General features: G+C 40.4%; 1 protein-coding gene across 5 annotated transcripts in view; it reads right to left on the reverse strand.

The window, feature by feature from the left end:
- Window positions 1-21,299, reverse strand: part of OGT (O-linked N-acetylglucosamine (GlcNAc) transferase) — a 51,460-nt gene that overhangs the window by 23,184 nt on the left and 6,977 nt on the right. For 4 of the 5 annotated variants that reach the window (XR_004966852.1, XM_036304327.1, XM_036304330.1 and 1 more), the window contains exons 4-14: window positions 16,622-16,690; window positions 13,253-13,369; window positions 10,697-10,776; window positions 9,971-10,166; window positions 9,579-9,719; window positions 8,894-8,994; window positions 8,595-8,748; window positions 8,406-8,507; window positions 8,033-8,212; window positions 6,879-7,037; window positions 4,646-4,735 (exon numbers count right to left, since the gene is read on the reverse strand). Coding sequence is in view for 4 of the 5 variants with exons in the window: in XM_036304327.1 (XP_036160220.1) it covers window positions 4,646-4,735; window positions 6,879-7,037; window positions 8,033-8,212; window positions 8,406-8,507; window positions 8,595-8,748; window positions 8,894-8,994; window positions 9,579-9,719; window positions 9,971-10,166; window positions 10,697-10,776; window positions 13,253-13,369; window positions 16,622-16,690 (1,389 nt within the window). In the remaining variant the exon portion in view is untranslated. Of the gene's footprint in view, window positions 1-4,645; window positions 4,736-6,878; window positions 7,038-8,032; window positions 8,213-8,405; window positions 8,508-8,594; window positions 8,749-8,893; window positions 8,995-9,578; window positions 9,720-9,970; window positions 10,167-10,696; window positions 10,777-13,252; window positions 13,370-14,773; window positions 16,691-21,299 lie in introns of all 5 variants that reach the window. The other variant, XM_036304331.1, reaches the window with a different exon arrangement.

A 21,299-nucleotide genomic window follows, 5' to 3' on the forward strand; every position in this document is an offset into this window, starting at 1 on the left:
ATTATAAAAGTTAAAATTGATCAAAATTTTATTACTTACAGACCATATATGACTATTTGCAGTTGATAGAAATGTAAATAAACAAAGATGTGGTATTACATCATAACTGCATAAAATTAACTGTGGTACATACTGTACTACTATAATAATTTCCTAGCCCCCCTCCTGTTGCTACTGCAGTGAGCGCAACTGCTTTATCTGCTTAAAACGCCATGTGATGCTGCTAATCTCTGTGTGAGCAGTTCATCTCTCCAGTAAATAGTGTATGGACTGTGATCTCTCACGGTTCTCCCATACTTTTCATGGTGTTTAGTGAAACGCCATAAACTTTGAATAACACATGGGACCCACAGAAAGTGCCACTAGTGATACTGAAAGTGCTCCAAGAAGCAAAGAAAAGTCATGACACTACAAGAAAAAGTTGAATTGCTTGGTATATTCCACCATATCTGAGGTCTACTGCAGTAGGTTCAAGATAAATGAATCCAGCCGAAACCGGTTTGGCTCAGTGGATAGAGCGTCGGCCTGCGGACTAAAAGGTCCCAGGTTCGATTCCGGTCAGGGGCATGTACCTGGGTTGCGGGCATATCCCCAGTGGTAGATGTGCAGGAGGCAGCTGATCGATGTTTCTCTCTCATCAATGTTTCTAACTCTCTATCTCTCTCCCTTCCTCTCTGTAAAAAATCAATAAAATATATTAAAAATAAATAAATAAAAATAAAAATAAAAAAAGATAAATGAATCCAGTGTAAGTACCATTATAAAAAAAAAAAAGGAAATTCATGAAGCATCTCTGAAGCTATACCAGCAGACTCAAAAAAAACCTTGCACTTTTGTGAAGTATCTTTCTATCTTGCACTGAAAATGCAACTTTGATGTGGGTGCCAAACTGCTGTAAGAAAGGGATACTTAGCCGAAACCGGTTTGGCTCAGTGGATGGAGCGTCGGCCTGCGGACTGAAGGGTCCCGGGTTCGATTCCGGTCAGGGGCATGTGCCTGGGTTGCGGGCACGGCCCCAGTGGGGGATGTGCAGGGGGCAGCTGATCGATGTTTCTCTCTCATCAATGTTTCTAACTCTCTATCTCTTTCCCTTCCTCTCTGTGGAAAATCAATAAAATATATTTAAAAAAAAAAAAAAAAGACTTTAAAAAAAAAAAAAAAAAGGGATACTTACAGACTTATATGACTCAAGAAAAAGCAGTCACTGTATGACAACCTCAAGCAAAAGGAAGGTGAAGGGTCTAAAGCTGAAGAAAGTAATGCTAACAAAGGATGGTTTGATAATTTTAGAAAGAGGTTTGGCTTAAAAATATCAAAACAGCCCGGCCGGTGTGGCTCAGCGATTGAGCGTCAACCTATGAACCAGGAGGTCACAGTTCAATTTCCATTCAGGGCACATGCCTGGGTTGAGGGCTCGATCCCCAGTGTGGGGTGTGCAAGAGGCAGCTGATCAATGGTTCTTTCTCATTATTGATGTTTCTATCTCTCTCTCCCTCTCCTTTCCTCTCTGAAATCAATAAAAATATTTTAAAAATTGTCGAAACAATGGAAGAAATAGCTTCTGTCAACCAAGAGGCAGCAGGTAAGTTCCCAGATGCCATTAAGATCATTGAGGAAAAAAGATCGCTGCCTGAACAGATTTATAATGCAGGTGAAGGTACCCTATTTCGGGGGGAGGGAGGGTGCCACAAAAGACATTTATTAGTAAGGAAGAGAAGCGAGCACCAGAATTTAAAAAGCAGGAAGGGATAGGCTAACTCTGTTTTGTGCAATTGCAGTTCTGTGTATGGTCAGGAATGCCCTTATCTACAAAGCTGCTACCCTCCCAGCCATCCCCACCCCTTTACCCCCAGCCCTGAAGGGAAAAGATAAACACCAGCTATCAGTCTTTTGGTTTTACAAGAAGACCTGAACTATGAGAATCCTAAGTACCTTGCCAGTATGGGACTCCCTTTTAGGTTCTTTTGATATGGACAATGCCCCTGACCACCCAGAACCCCATAAATTCAACACCAAAGGCATCAAAATGGACTACTTGCCCCCAAACACAATGTCTCTAAGTCAGCTTCTAAATAAGGGAGTCATAAAGACCTTTAAGGCTCATTAAACATGGTACTCTATGGAAAAATTTGTCAACTCTATGGAAGAGACCCCCAATTGAGAGAGCATTGTGAATGTCTGGAAGGATTACATCAGGGGTCCTCAAACTTTTTAAACAGGGGGCCAGTTCACTGTCCCTCAGACCGTTGGAGGGCCGGACTATAGTTTAAAAAAAAAAAACTATGAACAAATTCCTATGCACACTGCACATATCTTATTTTGAAGTAAAAAAACAAAACGGGAACAAATACAATATTTGTATTTGCATGTGGCCCGTGGGCCGTAGTTTGAGGACCCCTGGATTACACCACTGAAGATGCCATTGTCACAGAAAAAGCCATAAAAGCCATCAAGCCTGAAACAATAAATTCCTGCTGGAGAAAACTGTGTCCAGATGTTGTGCATGATTTCACAGGATTCATGACAGAGCCAATCAAGGAAATCATGAAAGACTGTGAATATGGCAAAATAAAATGGGGGTAGGGGGCTGAAAGATTTCAAGATATGGATATTAGAGAAATTAAACAGCTAATAGGCACCAAACCAGAAGAATTAACAAAAGATGACCTGATAGAGATGAGTGCTTCCAAACCAGTGCCAGAAAACAAACTGACATCAGGCAATCTGGGTTCTAATTATTCAAGACTGCTTTTGACTTCTTTTACAACATGATCCCTTTTATGATACGGGCACTAAAACTAAAGCAAATAGTGGAAGGGTTGGGTACCCTGTAAAACATTTTTAGCGAAATGAAAAAGCAAAACTGCAGACAGAAATTACAAATGTATTTCTGAAAAATTACAAGTATGCCTGCCTCTCCTACCTCCCCTTCTACCTCTACCACTGGAGACAGCGAAACCAACCCATCCCGTTCCTCCTCCACCAGTGCCTACTCAATGTGAATATGAGGATGAAGGCCTTTATGGTTCCACTTCTACTTAATGAATAGTAAATTATCTTGCTGTACAGTTAATAATGACAAGAATTGCATAAGATACTTTTGTGTCATTATTGCCTACATATTCATCAACATAGAATATGGTGTGCAAGATTTGTATGGAAGTGGATAGTTTATCCATAAATAGGCATAAGGTGAGTGATATTTAGTATTAAATTGAGAATGGATTTGTTTACTTACTGCTTTATAACTTTGCTTTCAAAGAATTACATTACCATATGCCTATCAGCCTATAATTAAGGTAAGTGGTTTTTTTAATAATGCAACGTTTCCAATACTGATTTGAATATGACTGTAATACTGCATGCCACAAAAATTTTATAACTATTCATTTATGAGTATATAGGCTAAGCTACCATGAAGCAATCGTACTGATTACACTAGGCCAGTGGTCGGCAAACTGCGGCTCGCGAGCCACATGCGGCTCTTTGGCCCCTTGAGTGTGGCTCTTCCACAAAATACCACATGCGGGCACGCATGTACAGTGTGATTGAAACTTCGTGGCCCATGCGCAGAAGTCGGTATTTTGTGGAAGAGCCACACTCAAGGGGCCAAAGGGCCGCATGTGGCTCGCGAGCCGCAGTTTGCCAACCACTGGTATAGGTATACATAAGGGTGAGCGGTGGGTGAAAAGTATTGGCAAACCAAGTTGTGAAGGCCACACTGAAGAGTTTAGACTTCAGTCAATAAGCAGTGAGTCTCTTTAGACCTCAAAGGTGGAGGGCAGTATGATTCTCAGTCACATAGTCCAACTCTTCATCAAGATATACTTTAAAAACAACAGCTATCTTGCAAAAGATGTTGGTAAATATTAAGTTAAATGACAAGTCTCACAACCCTCCTGCTAAGACTTCAAAGACTCATATTCAAATTACTACATATACTATATATTGGGTATCACTATTAGTCACCAAAGTGGTCAATAAAGTCTATAAAAAATAACTCTTGTCTATACCCTTAGTAAATTAATTCCCCCACAGGCTTCAATCTTTTTTTGTTGTTGTTAATCCTCACCTGAGGATGAGGATATTTTTTCCATTGATTTTAGAGAGGAGAAGGGCGGGGGAAGTGGAAGGGAGAAAAAGAGAAGAAACAACAATGTGAGAGTTGCTTCCCATATGATTCCGACCTTGGGGGACCCAGAAGTCTAACCTGCAACCCAGGTACTTGCCCTTGTCTGGGAATTGAATCTGTGATCCTTTGGTGTGAGGGCCGACGCTCTAACTACTAAGCACACTGGCCAAGGCCAAAGGAACCATTTTTAAAATGATCTATTTATTCTTCTTCCAAGTCACCATTTTGTTCAATTCATTCAATTAATATTAAGTATCTACTGTCACAAGTGCTGACTGAATCCCCAGAAAAGTTTTATGTCCAAGCACAAACATGCTACATTTCCAATTCATTTGCAGCCTCAGCAAAATCCATGCTGATTATAAGGAAATAAGATTAAGGAAATAAGATCAAAGCAATTGCCCATAGGTAGTACCTGAGGTTAAATACTTGTCACGAAAACTACAAGCTATATGAGAATAGTTTTATTCACTATTTACTCAAGACAAAAAGAAGTGCAAGCATTTCACCTACCTGAGAAAGGTCAATGAAGTGATTGGCTTCTGCCATCACCTTCACTCGGAAGTTTGTGCCATCATCAGGGCTCAGGGCATAACAGAATACCTGAAAAGAGAGCACCACAGCATATTTAATAACTTTGTCTCCAATCTTTCCAAAAAAACACTGGGCTTAACATCTAATGGTAACAATAAAGCCACCACTGGGGGGTTTGTTTGGTTTATTTTACCAACAAACTAGAGGCCCAGTGCACGGATTCAGCACTGGTGGGGGTATGGCATGCGGGGATCGGCCCACTGTGGGAGCGCCACTCAGTTCATCTCAGTCATCTGAGCGGCTGTGGACTCACCCTCTAAGTGGCTGCTCCCACTGTGGGAGCGCCGCTCATCCTGGTCAGCCGAGCAGCTGCTTCTGCTGTGGAAGCACACTGACCACTAGGGGGTAGCTCCTGCATTGAGCACCTGCCCCTGGTGGTCAGTGCATGTCATAGCGACTGGTCAACCAGTCGTTCTGGTCGTTCTGCTGTTTGGGCGCTGGACTTATATATATACACTAGAGGCCTGGTGCACAAAAATTTGTGCACTTGGGGGGGCGGGGGGGTCCCTCAGCTCGGCCTGTGCCCTCTCGCAGTCTGGGACCACTCGGGAGATAACAACCTGCTGGCTTAGGCCTGCTCCCGGGTGGCAGAGGGGAGGCCCAATCCCTAGGTGCAGCCCCTGGTTGGGCTCAGAGCAGGGCCGATTGGGGAGTTGTGGCGCCACCCCCTGTCACGCACAGAGCAGGGCCAATCAGGGGGTTGGGGCGCTGCCCCCTGTCACGCACAGAGCAGGGCCGATCAGGGGGTTGGGGAGCTCCCCCCTGTCACGCACAGAGCAGGGCCCATCACGGGGTTGAGGAGCTCCCCTGTCACTCACAGAGTAGGGCCGATAGGGGAGTGGCGCACCGCCCCCTGTCACACACAGAGCAGGGCGGATCAGGGGGTTGGGGCACCGCCCTCTATCACACACAGAGCAGGGCCAATCAGGGGGTTGGGGTGCCGCCACTGTCACACTCAGGGCAGGGCCGATGGGGAGGTTATGGCTCTACTCCATCACACACAGAGCAGGACCCTTGGGGTGAGGGGGTTGGGGCGCCGCACCCTGTCACACACAGAGCTGCAGGGTGATCAGGGGTTTGGGGAGCTCCCCCCTATCAGGCACAGAGCAGGGCCGATCAGGGGGTTGGGGCGCCTTCACCTGTCATGAACAGAGCAGGGCTGATAGGGAGGTTGTGGCCCTGCCCCCTGTCACACACAGAGCTGCAGGGCAATCAGGGGGTTTGGGCGCTGCCCCCTGCCATGCTGATCTCGGTGCCGGGAGGCCTCAGCTCTGCTGATCCCAGTGCTGGGAGGCATATTACCCTTTTACTATATAGAATAGAGGCCTGGTGCTTGGGTGGAGGCTGGCTGGTTTGCCCTGAAGGGTGTCCTGGATCAGGGTGGGGGTCCCCACTGGGGTGCCTGGCCAGCCTGGATGACGGGATGATGGCTGTTTGCAGCTGGTCACACACCCTTCAGGGTGGGGGTCGCCACTGGGGTGCCTGGCCAGCCTGGATGAGGGGCTGAGGGCTGTTTGCAGCTGGTCACACACCCTTCAGGGTGGGCGTCCCCACTGGGGTGCCTGGCCAGCCTGGGTGAGGGGCTGAGGGCTGTTTGCAGCTGGTCACACACCCTTCAGGGTGGGCGTCCCCACTGGGGTGCCTGGCCAGTCTGGGTGAGGGGCTGAGGGCTGTTTTCGGGCTGAGACTGAAGCTCCCAACTGCTCCTTTTTTTCTATTTTTTTTTTAATTCTGGGCCAGCTTTAGCTCTGAGGCTCCAGCTCTTAGGCCTCTGCTCCTGAAAGCAAGTATCTGGTTTGTTTCGGTTCTACAATCGAAACTCTGTATCAACTCCAGCTCTGAGATCCCAGCCTGCTGAAAGCTGGTTTCTGGGGTTTTGTTTAGCGTCTGTATTTGTTACAATGTTTGAAACTGCAGGCTCAGAGGCCTGCAGCGGCAGGCGAGGAACGTTGGAGTCCTCTGTCACTGAAGCAAGCAAGCCTCATGTTAGTTTCAAGCTGTCTGGCTGCCGGCCGCCATCTTGGCTGACAGTTAATTTGCATATCGCCCTGATTAGCCAATGGGAAGGGTAGCGGTCGTACGCCAATTACCATGTTTCTCTTTTATTAGATAGGATATATAGATAGTGACTCCAGGGAAACACTAATCTTACCTCAAATTTATCAGGATTGTGCATGCCTGGAATCGACTGCATAAGGTGAGAAGTAGGATGATTCCCAAAGTCAGAACTCACATATCCTACACGCAGTCGACCATCACTGAGCTTCAAATCCTTTGGATGTTCATATGGTGGTTTATGAAGGACATTAATCTACCAATGGAATCCAATACTTGTTAGAAATTTTCATCTAGAAAAAATGACTTAAAAACACACCACCAAATCTGCACCTCACTCCTGTTAGGAATGGTTTACACACAGTACTTCATTTAATTCATATAGCCAGTTCAATGCAATCTTAGTAGTTTATATAATATACTTCATACTTTCACCTGTTCCCTCAGAAACAGCCTGAGCAAACCTAAAATTTGTAGGAAGGAGGCAGTATAGACAGAGCATGACAAACCCTGCATTTTAGAAAATTGTGTAGGGAAGCATTTTAAAAAAACAAGTAGAATTATATTTTGCAGTCCAATATATTCTGCCAAGCGAATTCTCACCTTTGATCAAGTATATAGTGTTCTAATTCTCAAAAGTGAGTATAAAATATCAACATTTTATTAAACATTATGGCTTTTCCTTTTATTACTGAAATATTTGGGTGACATTTAATAAATTTATGTAGGTTTCAGGTGTACAATTCTATAATACATCAAGTTTATATTGTATTGTGTATTCACCACCCAAAGTAAAGTCTCCTTCTGTCACCCATCCCCCCAATCTCCACCCCCTCTGACACCTGTCAGTCTGTTCTCTGTATCTATGAGCCTGTTTCTATTTTGCTTGTTTATTTTGTTCATTGGATGGACTTCGAGAATATCATGCTAAGTGAAATAAACCAGTCAGAAAATGACAAATACCATGTGATTTCACTTATATGTGGAATCTAATGAACATTACGGTTTTCAAATTAAAGGAAAACACCAACAATTTATTGTAAGTATTTCATTTAAGAATTCCACCTTGTGGGATGGGCTGGGTTCTAACTGAAACAGGACACAATAGAAGGGGCTTCTGGGTGGCTGACAAAGTTTCATTTCTCAACTTGGGTAGTGTTCACCTTACAGTAACTCACCAAGCAACACGTGTGATTGATGTAGTTTCTGTATGTATTTTACAACAAAAAAATTAAAACAAAAGAGGCGCACCTTATCCAAGCAGAGGTTCCCATGCCTCTCAGCAATGGCCTTCCTAAAGCCATGAGAAAGAGGATATAGCATACTATGATGAGGATGTACAGAAGGCAACCTATTCTTCTCTAACTGGTCAGCCACAATGCTGACCAACTTCTTCATTCGTTCATCATAGTCTGTCCAATCACAGACAATCTAGAGAAGGCAAAAAAATAAGTTATACAGAAAACCCTTTTCCAAGATTTAACATTTTATATGTCTTTGGCCTAATGTCAAATAACCATTTAAAAAAAACACTGTCTCCAGGCAGGCTTTGATTAACATGGTACATAACGATACAAAAGTGATTACAACATGGAAAGCCAATTATTGGCTTGCTATTCTTTACCTGCAGGCAATGAGCCAAGTTGCAATAAGCATCAGGAAAATCGGGTTTAAGTTTCAGAGCAGTGCGGTAAGAAGCTATAGCTTCTGGAATATTTCCCGAATCCTGGAAATAAATAGTGAAATGGCTAAATTTTGTCCCAAAATCAAACATTACATGCTAAGATGTACATATTACAATAAACAGGAGTACCTTGTGAATGGAAGCCAGATTGCTGTGGGCATCTGCAAATGCAGGGTTAATCTGAATGGCACGGGTGTAACACTGCAAGGCTCCCTGGACATCCTGCATCTCCTTTAGGGTGTTTCCCATGTTAGAGTAGGCATCAGCAAAGGTAGGACTGATTCTAAAGAAGAGAACACAGGTTTTATCAGGTACAAACACCTTTAACCCCCTGTAATATGAATTTAATCTGTTATCATTGTAGCACATGCCAAATGCCAAATATTTAAGTTTAAAAGAAAGAAAAATAAAGGCTGTGAGCATCTTACCGAATAGCCTCCTTATAATGCATCAGAGCTTCCTGCAGTTTTCCCTGCTGCTGCAGTACACTTGCTAAATTTGAATGGGCAGCAGCAAACTCTGGGAAGACCTATAAAGAGTCAAGAAAACTGAGTTTCAAAAACCTGCTAAAACAACAGTGATGACTTACCACAGGAACTTTGTTCAAGTCTATATCCCTGCACTTCTCTCCAGTTTCTCAAAGCCTAGTCATACTCCAAAGCCAAGGAGCTCAAATTCTACCTCTTCCTTTATTTTATACCTCTCCTTGTTTCAAAACATAATGAGATAGACCTTTCTTCATCTTAGTTTATGATGATCACTCCAGCATCTCTCTCCTCTAAAATCTCTCAGCTCCAAACTCTTACCACACCTACTAACCACCATTACAGCCATCAGGCACTAAAATTATATACTTAAGTGGTAACATCCCTTATAATGTAGCTTACTCTTCTATTTTTCTATGCAGATCTCATCTACCCATAAAAGAAACTCAATGTAGGGAATTTTTAAATGTCACACAGGACCTCACTCATACCTTGGGTTTTCAATTACCGGTTCAATGAATGATTCAACCACTATTTTTACAAAAGAGGTAGTTAACATGGCAAACTTAACAGCCTTCCTTCTACTATCACACTGACAAAATACCCAGCCACACCATCCTCAACATACTTCTAATGCTTTACGATACAAGCGAACTGCCTCTTCGATATTTCCCTGTTCTCGTTTGATATTGGCTAAGTTATTCAGTGAGTCTGCATGGGTGGGACATAGCCGGAGAGCTGTATTATAACAATCTTCTGCTTCAGCAACCTAGAAAACAAAGCAAACTATTCAAAACCCATACAGACAAATCATAGAAGTACCAATAATATTATTCTAATAATTGCTTGGTTAAGCCTAATGGCTAGTAAGATTCCAGAAAATATTTTTGTTCTTCTTCCTCTCAACCAAAACTCTGAAGGAAAACAATTTATCACCACAATACTTAATACAATATGTACAAAAAAGACTTTTTCAATCATCCCACATAACAAAGAAATAGACTGAATAAAAATCCTTACACTGCCCTTCTCTTTGAGAGCATTGGCTAGGTTGCAGTAAGCATCAGGGAAATGTGGTTGCAGTTCAATAGCTCGCCTGTAGGTGTCTATTGCCAGATCTATTAGGCCTTGCTCATAGTATACACAAGCCAGGTTGCCGTGCACCACTGCATGATTTGGACTCAAGCTTAGAGCACGAAGGTAAGCTGCCACAGCTCTGTAAATAAAAACACACACACACAAAATGCGACTAACTTTTAATGGATGCTTTGTTACAATTAATTCATGCTATACTATACATAAGTATATCAATTAATTGTAATTAGTTACAATTAATTCATGCTATACTATAGTTAACCTCAAATCAAAATTGCACCTTTATAAAATATATTTCTACACGGAAAAGTTTTCTATTCCCACCTAAGAAATAGACTTTCCTTTGACAACAACTAAAAAAAGTCAGGATTTACTTAGCTTTCTGAATCAGATCAAAGGACTAAGTTAGTCTAAAAGATAACCATTTCAATATTTTTTCAATAAAATTTCAACTGAACTCCAAAGTGAGGATAAAGGCTCTGTGGAAAGCCAACAATGAAGTCAGGCAACAATACCTATAAATGAAAGGTAACCAGCAGACCTGATCAGGGAAAAGCAGCATACTAGAAAAGGAAAATGTATTTCAATAGACCCCTGTCATAATTTCAGTCTAAGCTCTCAAGAAAATTATCAAATAGAACATACTCTCACCTGTCAAAAATCCGTGCCTCTTTCAAGACATTTCCTAAATTGATATAAGCATCCAGAAAATTGGGATCGAGGGTGACAGCCTGAAAGTTACAAGACAGTAGTTACTTAGCGCAAGTTAGGATTTCAGATTCACTTCCCAATTAAGAATTTTTATTGAGAACATTTGAGACCTCTAATTATATTTTCTATTGCATTAAATCTTATTTATTTTTAAAACCCAATTATTTTAGTGCCTACTCATTATTCCCTATTCACAAATCTCAATGTTATCAAATAACTTCTCATGTAATATAAAAAAATGTGTATCCTGAAGGGAAGTTTTTTCAATTGGGACTACTCCAATTTCATTTTTCTGAATACTTCTAATGGTTGGCCCTATTTTATTAATGATTAATCAGCCTAAATCTTATATAATGACAGGAAGAAGCAGCGAACTCTAACTGAAAAAGAATATATGTATCTCAGTAACTGCAATTATATACTAAGTAAGACCTTAGCAAGCTATGTAATTAGAGTTGTATACTCAATAAGATACATTACTTAAAGAAGAAACTAACCATTAAATGGTCTCATCCAGATAGTTCTGAAGTTATCTTAAAATATGCCAGATATATCTAGAGCAGTGATTCTCAACCTGGGCAGTATAATAAGAATTCACCTAAAAGGTGCCTGGTTCATCACAGGCCTGTTAAATCAGACCCTCTGAAGACAGGGCCAGGACATCCATATAAAAGATATGTCCTGGCATCCATATATTTTATATGGATGTCCTGGTGTGCAACCAAGGTAGGCAATCACTGAGCAGGAGAGGTGTAATAACTGCAAACCTTAACTGAAACAGTGAAAAGGTAAAGGTAGTAAGTAACTGTGAATACATTAAAGATTCATAAAGAACACTTCCTTTTCACTTAGATGCCAACTATATAGTAAAGTGATGCACTTAACTTAGATTGTCTCTAGTGATAGATGTCCACCCCCAGAACTCTTAACTTTTTACTATGAAAAATTTCAAACATATACAAAAGCAGAGGAATATAACAAACTTCCAGGTCTCCATTATCCAGCTTCAACAATTAATCATGTCCAATCTTCTTTTTAAATTGATTTTAGAGGGGGGGGAGAGAGAGAAACATCGATTTGCTGTTCCACCTATTTATGCATTCATTGGTTGCTTCTTGTATGTACCCTGACTGGGGATCAAACCCACAACCTTGGTGTATCAGGACGATGCTCTAACAACTGAGCTATCTAGCCATGGCTAATCATGTTCAATCTTATTTAGTCTAAATTCCAACCTACCTCCCACTCTTCCCAGATCACTTTGAAGGTAACCCCAGACATATCAGTCCATCTGAAAATATTCCAAAATGTACCTCAGGGACTAAATGGAATACTTTTTCCTCCCAACATAACTGTAATACCAATATCTCACCTACAAAACTGACAGTAATTCCTTAATATCAAGTATCGATTCATTGGCACAATTCCTTATCAGTTTTGATTCAGGATCCAAATAAAACCCATCTAATTTGTCAACATGACTTTGTCAGGTTCTTTTAATCTTTAAAATTAAAGGTTTAATTTAACTATCCATTTTTACTCCTGTAATTGGTTCAAGAAATCAGATCACTGTCCTATACAGCTTCTCATGGACTGGATTTTGCTGATTGCATCCCTACAATGTCCTTTAACATGTTTCTCTGTCCCATGTATTTCCTATAAATTGGTAGTTAAAACTACAAGCTTAATCAGATTTGGGTTCTTTCATTTTGCAAGGCTACTTCCCTAGTGCAATTATTTACTTCCATCACAAGGTACACAATCTCTGACTGTCTCTTTTATGCCATTGATAAATTCCTAAATCTATTAATGGTGATACTCTGATTCTATCATTCCTTCTTCACTAATTAGCTGGAATATTTCTATAAAGAGAAACTTTCCCATATCAACTACTGGGTTACCCTGAGGTCCAGTTCACACAATGGAGGAAGGACATGTTTTATTCTTCCCTTTTCAACCAGTTTTCGAAATGAGTTGCTCCTTATCTTCCAAAGGTGATCAATGAATTCCTTTTGAGAATTATGAATTCATGGATTTAAACATATCTGACAAGTTTTAATATATTTGTTATTTTTCCTACTGATACTCAAGTCCCATCTTTAGCCAGTAGAAGCCTCTTCCAGTTGCCTCCTGAGTCTTTTTATACACAAAGTAATATATCAAAGCTTCCTTGCTTTCTGGTATGACAAGGCACTCCAGATTAATTTGTACATTTCTTACCCTGGATCTGGAATCTGCCTTTTCACCAAGAAGCCCTGCTTCTTTACAGTAAAGCTGCTTGGATTTTTTTAAGGATTTTTTTTATTAGTAAAAATATATTTTCAATGCAAAACTGGAAACTACCACATCACATACCATCCAGCGAATGCTATAATACTGTCAGAGAACAAAGATATTATGTGATTGGTTAAGTAAAAGCATATTATGTAGTTCTATTAAAAACACCTTGTACACATGGGCACTTCATAAATACCAATTACTAATTTAATGACTAACCTTTTCAAAGTGATGAATTGCAAGCCAAATTTCCCCTTGTGCATTGAAAACACAGCCAAGATTACTCCAAGCTACTGCAAAGTTCGGTTGCGTCTCAATTGCTTTCAAATAACATGCCTTAGGAGGGGTTAATGAAAGAAGATGGGAGGGGAAGGAGGTAAAGGAAAAGGGGAAAATTTGTACAGGGAAAAAAAAGATTGGGGGGGGAGGGAAGAAGGTGATATCATTATTCCTTCTCTGACCAGCCAAAAGTGACCCTGCAGCATAGGCTCGCTTGCGCCAAAACTAATGCGCTGCCACAGCTGGCTGCTCCTGCGCCTGCGCCACCAGAACCCAAGTGCAAACCACCATGTTCAGTTCTGCCAACCAATGACCAGCCCTTACACTGGGACTTATCTGGGAAGTCAGCTGCCTTAAGAATCTATGCTAGACTTCTCTTATCTGAGCACCTAAGGACTCGTTATCTTTTCAAGTGATATCTAGAGGGTGCATTTAATTAAGGCCAAGCCCCCTGACCCCACCTGTTTCCCAAAGTGTGTTCTCTGAGGTGTTAATAGGTTTCAATGGAAAAAAGTATTTCATGATCCAATAAATTAGAAAGACAGGTTTCTTTACTACAGGACTTCCCTAAGCCTTTAATAGTATACACAGGGTTTCCTGATCTCAGCTGATCCTAGATCTTTTCTTTCATTGGGCATTTTATTTTATTAGTATACTATAAAACACATTTTGGGAAATGCTGCTCTAAACAATAACATCAAAACTATGCTATGGGGAGAAAAATGTTTTTCTGCCAAGTTAGATATAAACCCAGGGTATAAGTTACATCCTTGCAATGTCCCTATCTCCCAAGAGGGACTGAAGCTGAAACCTCATATGACAGGATTGCACCTAGGTTGAGGTCCCTGTAATGCGAGCGCAAACGTCGCTTGCGCAACCTAACAGCATCGCACTGCGCAATCGCTGCGAACTGCTGCGCTACATAGAACACCCCTAGACGCAGCAAACGGCCAACCAGATCCATTAATCTACTAGACAGGCCCATAGAGAATATTTGTTTAATGAGATTAGTTGGGACTTGAAGTATGTTAAAACCCAATTTTATCCAAAAAGGCTACAGAATAGGACTGAGGGAGCCAGTCAATCAGATTACTCATCTAGTCAACCGTTCACAGGGGCTCATTTGCACGCATTGCGCATTAACGCTGCGCAGCCTTTGCGCTACTGCAGGGTCACAGCGCATCATCAGAAGAGCAGAATGCTGCAATCCAAACAAAGAAGAAAAAAGGAAAAAAATGAACAACAAGAAGAGTTAGAAGCTTTTACTAGTAAATTATCTAATAATTTTTAATATCAATTAACTTTTACTTATCTTTGACAGAATTGTGGCTATAATTTAAAACATTCTCTTACATAACTTGCTTGTAAATAAAATTATTTTAAGCTGTTTCTGAAGCCACAAGACAGAAGATTCAGGCATGGAGGCAAATTGTTTTGCTGTGGCAGTTACAAACCCGTTACCATATTTCTCATCATGTGACTTTTCGGTGCGTTCCTTGCTGGAAGAGGAGGAGGTGTGTGTCTGCCCTAGATCCAGGCCTCGAGCTCCCTTCAGCGAGGCACCTTACGCATGGAATAGGAGGTTTCACCCACCTGAAACCTTCTAAATACAATATCAATGGTGAAAAACCAAAAACAAGAGAGAAAATAAAAACAAGATCATTAGTAAAAGTTCAACAAAGCAATTGAAATTCTTTGGATGTCTATTACATATGGGAATGAGGACAGTCTCAAGTCTGTAACATGGGAAACATGCAGAAGGGAGAGGGTTAATCAGGGCTACTGCATACAGCAGGGATTTTTACTGGAAGAAAGGCTCTTCATTTTCTACAAAGACAACTTCAATTTGCTTCCATCTACTAGGAATATGCTGGCTTGAATTTTCAAATGCACTGATTACAAAAGAAATACATTGCATTTCACTCAAGAGTATTTTCTTGTTCACTAGTTCTCACAAAAACAGAATAACATTTTTCAAACTAGGTGTCTCCAGAGCTCTGAAATAAAGAAGTCAGCAACCTAAGGCAGGCGCAATGTCTCAGCCTAAACCGATCTCTAAAGCTGCAGTGAAGTGCAATTCATGTTAGCTGTCCGCTTGGTGGGGTGACAATTAATAGGAGCTTATCAAATATTTGTTCTATAAATTACCAATTGGATTTATCAGCTAAGATTAAAATCAATTACAATTCATTAGCTGGAAACCAACATAAGGTTAATCCAAAGTGTCAGCAGAATTTATGAACTATGCACTTAAAACTAGTGCCTTTGAACATGAGATGATACTAAAAAGCCTTCTCCCTCCCTGGATAAAGCAGGCAAACAGACAGCTACGCTGCGCATACACTCCACGCATTAGCATGCGCGTGGGGCTCAGAGCAACAGGTGGGAGTTTCAGAAGCATTCTGGTTTCTCCCCACTCCTCACCCCTGCAGCGCGGTTGCGTAAGGTGGCTTGTAACAAGACAATTTCATTTATAAATTTAATTTAAAATTATACCAAATGCTTTAATAACCCAACCTGGTGTTCAAATTCATATTTGGTAACACAGAATGCTAAAAGCCACCTTTCCACTTCGGCAAGTTTTCTTTCGATCAGTCCATTTCCCAAACAAACCAGCTTTGTCCTGACTTTTTTTTTTTTTTTAAGGAGGTGGGGTAGGGAGGAATAAAAGAAGGAAGTAAAGAAGGAAAAAAAGTAGACAACTAGGATTGGAAAAGAGGGAAAAGGAACTTGAAGGAAGGAATGGGGACAAGAAGGGGCAGGATGTTCCAATTATTAATTTGCAATCATTTTAACAGCCTTTCTTCCACTGTAAAAAGGGTGAGGAAGATGAAGGGAGGAAGGTTAAATAAGAATTTAAATGCCAGTATTACAGGGTAACATTTGGATGAAGTTCTTCTCCACTTACAAGCCACAAAGGACTTAGAAGAGCAGCATTTTCAATGGCACCTGCATCATAAGGAGTCTTGAGCCAAATCACAGGCGCTCTGCTTGTCACCAGCAGGCAAGCCTCAGATTTGAAGGAATGTTATTTATTCCCACAAAAGATCATGTCGGAGCCCATTGTTATAAAGATGATCTAGCTCAGCAGAAAGGCTCCAAGATGTTCAGGTTCTTGCTTTACCCCCAGATTTAGAACAGATATGCCAAAGCCTGGCCCTGCTCTAGTCTGAGGCGATTCATGCCGTCAGTTTTCCTCAGTTTCTTAGGACTGTTTTGTGAAGACAGCTCAATGAAGAGTTGAAGACTTGGCAAAAAGTACAAGTTTTCATAACACTGATGTTTAAATGTGCTCTATCAAACACCTACCTTGGCTTCTTCCAAGCGACCCAGGGCTTTGAGCAGGTTCCCCAGGTCACTGCGAACACAGTACAAATCCTAGAAACCCAGAGATAGTCATTAATTATACTCTTTCTCAACTAAAAAATATCTTGAAATAACTTTTATGCATCTAGCTTCCAATTTATTGTCAACTAAAGCTGACAAATATAAGTATAGAACCACAATCCCTCATCCTCAATTTCAAATTCCAAAAAGTTCCAAAACTCATTTGATGATTAAGCCTGACCAAAACTGGCACAATTTACAGAATTTATTGATCCCACTTAAGTATGAATACTCATATCTTTTGCTGCAGAAATATGTGTTTTACTAGAAGGTGCTATTCCAGACCTACCTAGGCGTTTCATGTATGATATTATCTTTCTGCCCTGACTGGTTTGGCTCAGTGGATAGAGCGTCGGCCTTCGGACTCAAGGGTCCCAGGTTCGATTCTGGTCAAGGGCATGTACCTTGGTTGCGGGCACATCCCCAGTAGGGAGTGTGCAGGAGGCAGCTAATCGATGTTTCTCTCTCATAGATGTTTCTAACTCTCTGTCCCTCTCCCTTCTTCTCTGTAAAAAAAATCAATAAAATATATTTTAAAAAAATAAAAAATAAAATCCTAAAAATTCTGAATTTTGAAATGCATTTGATCCCAACAGTTTCAGATAAAAGACTATGGGCCTTACTATAGCTTCTCCTCTCCCCAAATATCAATCATGTTAAAAAGAAAATCATCCTGGTCCCTGTGGCTCAGTGGTTGAGTGTTGACCTATAAACCAGGAGGTTATGGTTTGATTCCCAGTCAGAGCACATGCACATGCCTGGGCTACAGGCGCGATCCTCAGTAGGGGGGAGCAGGAGGCAGCCAATTCTCTCTATTGATGATTCTCTCTCTCTCTCCCCTTCTCCCTTCCTCTCTCTGAAATCAATAAAAACACTTTTAAATCAAATGTTTGCTCAACTATTTTATTCAGTTATAATGAATCACTCCTACATATTAAAGACCAAAAATTTTCCATAGTAAAAAAGAGTATTTAGCCATGATTAGCTACCAGCTAACCTACCCCTATGCTGTCAGGCATATTTAGAAACCCTGCCTTCATTTCACCATTAGAAAAAAGGATTACCATCCAATCAAAGCTTCAATCCTGGCACCTGCCACTAGATTACTCATTAGTATTAAATGCCATTTAGAGTTCAATGGATGAATAAATGAAAAGCAGTTGACTCTGCTTTTTATTAGCAGCATAATTGTGTTGTTAGTCATCTTGACTCACCAGTCCATTCATTAATATGAAAAGAAACATCAGAACAGTGAGTTTAAATTTCTGTATGTCCTTGTTTGTCTTTGTCAATCAAATCTATCCATCAACAAGCAGAGACACTAGCAATGGGGAGTAAGTTTATCATTCCAAACTGTTCCACAGGTGGAAGAGCCTTAAATTAAATCCTAGAAAGTGAATTGTCAACTGTGTTAAAGTATCATCACATATATCATTCTATATGCAAATGTATTTTAATCAGGTGGTTAATTTTACTGATAAACAGCTTTTGTGATTGTTTATCATCATCCATCAGGTGAACCAAAAATCAGCCAGCAAAGAATAGCTTGCTACAGAACACCCTTATGGTTGGCCATACTGGGTCAGTCCCCTGATCTACCCATCTATCTGCCCATCAAGCAATGATTGGTGTTTGGGGAGAGAATTGTCTCCAGTGACCTCAAGTACAAAAGGCTGATACTAATTCTCAAAACATTTATACATATCATTGATCTTATTACACATTTATCCTCCCCTAATGAGTTTAAGCACTTTTTTTTAATTCTCACCCGAGGATATGTTTTTACTGATTTGGGGGGGGCGGGGAGAGAAAAAGACACATTGATGTGAGAAACACAGATCAGTTGCCGCTCACATGTGCCCTGACCAGGGATCAAACCTGCAACCTAGGTATGTGCCCTGGCCAGAAATCAAACCCGCAATTTTTTTTTCTGTACTGGACAATGTTCCAACCAACTGAGCCACCTGACCAGGGCAGTCTAAGAACTCTTAACCCTATTTATACTCTCAGAAGTAATGAATTCTGTAACTCCCTATCTACTTTATATGATTTTCCCCCTAAACTTTAAGGTTATCCTTATGTTTTTGCAAACCATGACTGAACAATCTGATCTGTTCATACAGGTTCCTACTACACCAGATTATTGTGGTTATATATAGCTTTGGACTTTTACCAATTCCTATCTCTTTTCTGAGTAATAATAGTAAGTCTTGCAATAATTCTCCAACAATGACCTTAATGGGCTGTATATTGTAGCCAACTGTTGCATAATTTTACCCTCTAGTTTCTATAAACTCTTGGATAACTGCCATCCAAGTCTTGACAGTGTATCTATCTATATTTAGTTATATCATCTAGATCCATTGCACCACACTAAATCATTAGCACAATAACCATAGTTAAAAGTAGATTATCTTCAAGATTACTGTAAAATAAGATAAGGCAATTTTAGAAAAAGGTAAAACATATCGTGAAATCTGACTCTCTCATCTGAGGATCTAAACCTTATGCATGAACAGTTAATTTCTAGAAAAGTCAAGGATACCACTCTTCTCCTAAATGTTTAAAACCTAAGACATCAATTCTGCTTCATTTATTAAAATCAAAAGTGTCTGCTAAGAGAATACATTTCTCAAACCCAGCCAATTCTATCCATTCCCAGGTTATTGCCTCTTACGCAAACCTTTATTCAATTCAATAATATGCCTGGAATTGTAGGGAAAAGAAAATAGAATCTTTACCCTAGAGGGGACTGCAATCTAATGTGGAAAGACAAGGCATATTAAATGCCCACAAGGTGGTAAAGAATTTTAGAGAAGTAAATGAATTCAAAAAGAAATCTAAGCTGGGCCTTAAAGGATGAGTAGGACTCTAATGGACAAAGGAGGAGAGCATTGTAGACAAGGGAAAATAGAATGAATGTTAAGGAAATGAGTAAAAATGTCCTGCATATCCACCCCTCCTAAGATAGCATCTGTTTCCTCCTAGGACCCCACTCCACCCCCACCATTTATATACACATATACACATGAAGTAAAATCAGGCTGATAAAAACCTACAGTTCTCAACTGCCTATCAAATTAAATTCAAACTCCTCAGCCTCTCTACTCATTCTAAATCTTCCAATTGACTTTTCTCTACCTCACTCATTTCTTCATATTTGGCTCACCACTTCAGCTAAGGAAGTCTACTGCTATTTACCTTCCTACAGAATGCTTAGGTTTAAGCACTCAAGAAAATCTTCTGATTAGTACTCTCTAACGATAATCATCCAAGGAGCTCACACCTTTTATCTTTTATGGGTCAGATAGTCTCTCGTAATATAATCCACAACTTTTCCCAACTCATCTCCCCAATTCCTAACAAAGCATTGTACAAACAATAAGCACTCAAATATTTACTTATTTTTTTATTAAATTTATTGGAGTGACATTGGTTAATAGGATCATAAAAGTTTCAGGTGATTTCTATGTTACAATATCTTTGTTCTGTACTGTGTGCACATCACCCAAACCCCCCCCCCGATCCTCTGGCAACCTCCACACTGCTGTTTAAATATGACACTTGCATGGCAAATTTAAACAGCAGACAGAGAGGAATAGAAATATATAGAAATATACAGTGTAGCTAGCGACAATAAAATTAACATGATAGTAACATTTAATGTGACAGTAATACATGATGGTCAGCATGCCTGTAGCTCTCAGTGTTATGCATCCACAATCAAATAAGAAGCAATGGTTTACCAACCAATAGACTCAGAAACAGAGCTACTTAGAGCAACTAAGGATTATAAATAGCCAATGGGACACTTTTACACATAATTCATAAAAGGAATCACAAGGTATGGGCAGCTCTAGTGAGCCATTATGTGAAAAATCATCAGCTACAATAGCACCTTCATATACAATGGACTAAAATTTTAGTGAAATTATTAAATCATCCAACATTATAAGAGATAATTCAAAATGTAAAAATATGAAATAGCTCTCTTAAAAGTAATTTCTATAATCAAGTCACATAATAACTTCTAAATTGACATACCATTAACTTAAAAAGATAAACAGTGCCCTGGCCGGTGTTCTCAGTGGTTAGAGTGTCAACCCTTACAACAAAGGGTTTGGGGTTCGATTCCAGGTCAAGGACACATACCTGGGTTGCAGATTCATTCCCAGGCCAGGTCTCAGGGCTGCATGTGGTAGGCAACTAATTGATGTGTCTCACATCAATGTTTCTCTGTTTCTCTCCCTCTCCCTCTGCCCCTCCCCCTCCCTTCCTACATTTCTCCCTCCCTTCTACTCTCTCTAATAAAAGCAATGAAGCCCTAGCTGGTTTGGCTCAGTGTATAGAGCAGTTGGTTCGATTCCAGTCACAGGCACATGCCTGGTTTGCAGGCTCGATCTCCATTAGGGGGCATGCAGGAGGCAACCGATCAGTGATTCTTTCATCATTGATGTTTCTATCTCTCTTTCCCTCTCCCTTCCTCTCTGAAATCAATAAAAATATATTTTAAAAAATAAAATTTAAATTTAAAAAGCAATGGAAAAAATACCCTCAGGTGCAGATTAACCAAAATAAAAAAAGGTAAACACTGCTGAAA

The sequence above is a fragment of the Myotis myotis genome, unplaced genomic scaffold, assembly GCF_014108235.1.
Source record: "Myotis myotis isolate mMyoMyo1 unplaced genomic scaffold, mMyoMyo1.p scaffold_m19_p_4, whole genome shotgun sequence".
Lineage (NCBI taxonomy): Eukaryota > Metazoa > Chordata > Mammalia > Chiroptera > Vespertilionidae > Myotis > Myotis myotis.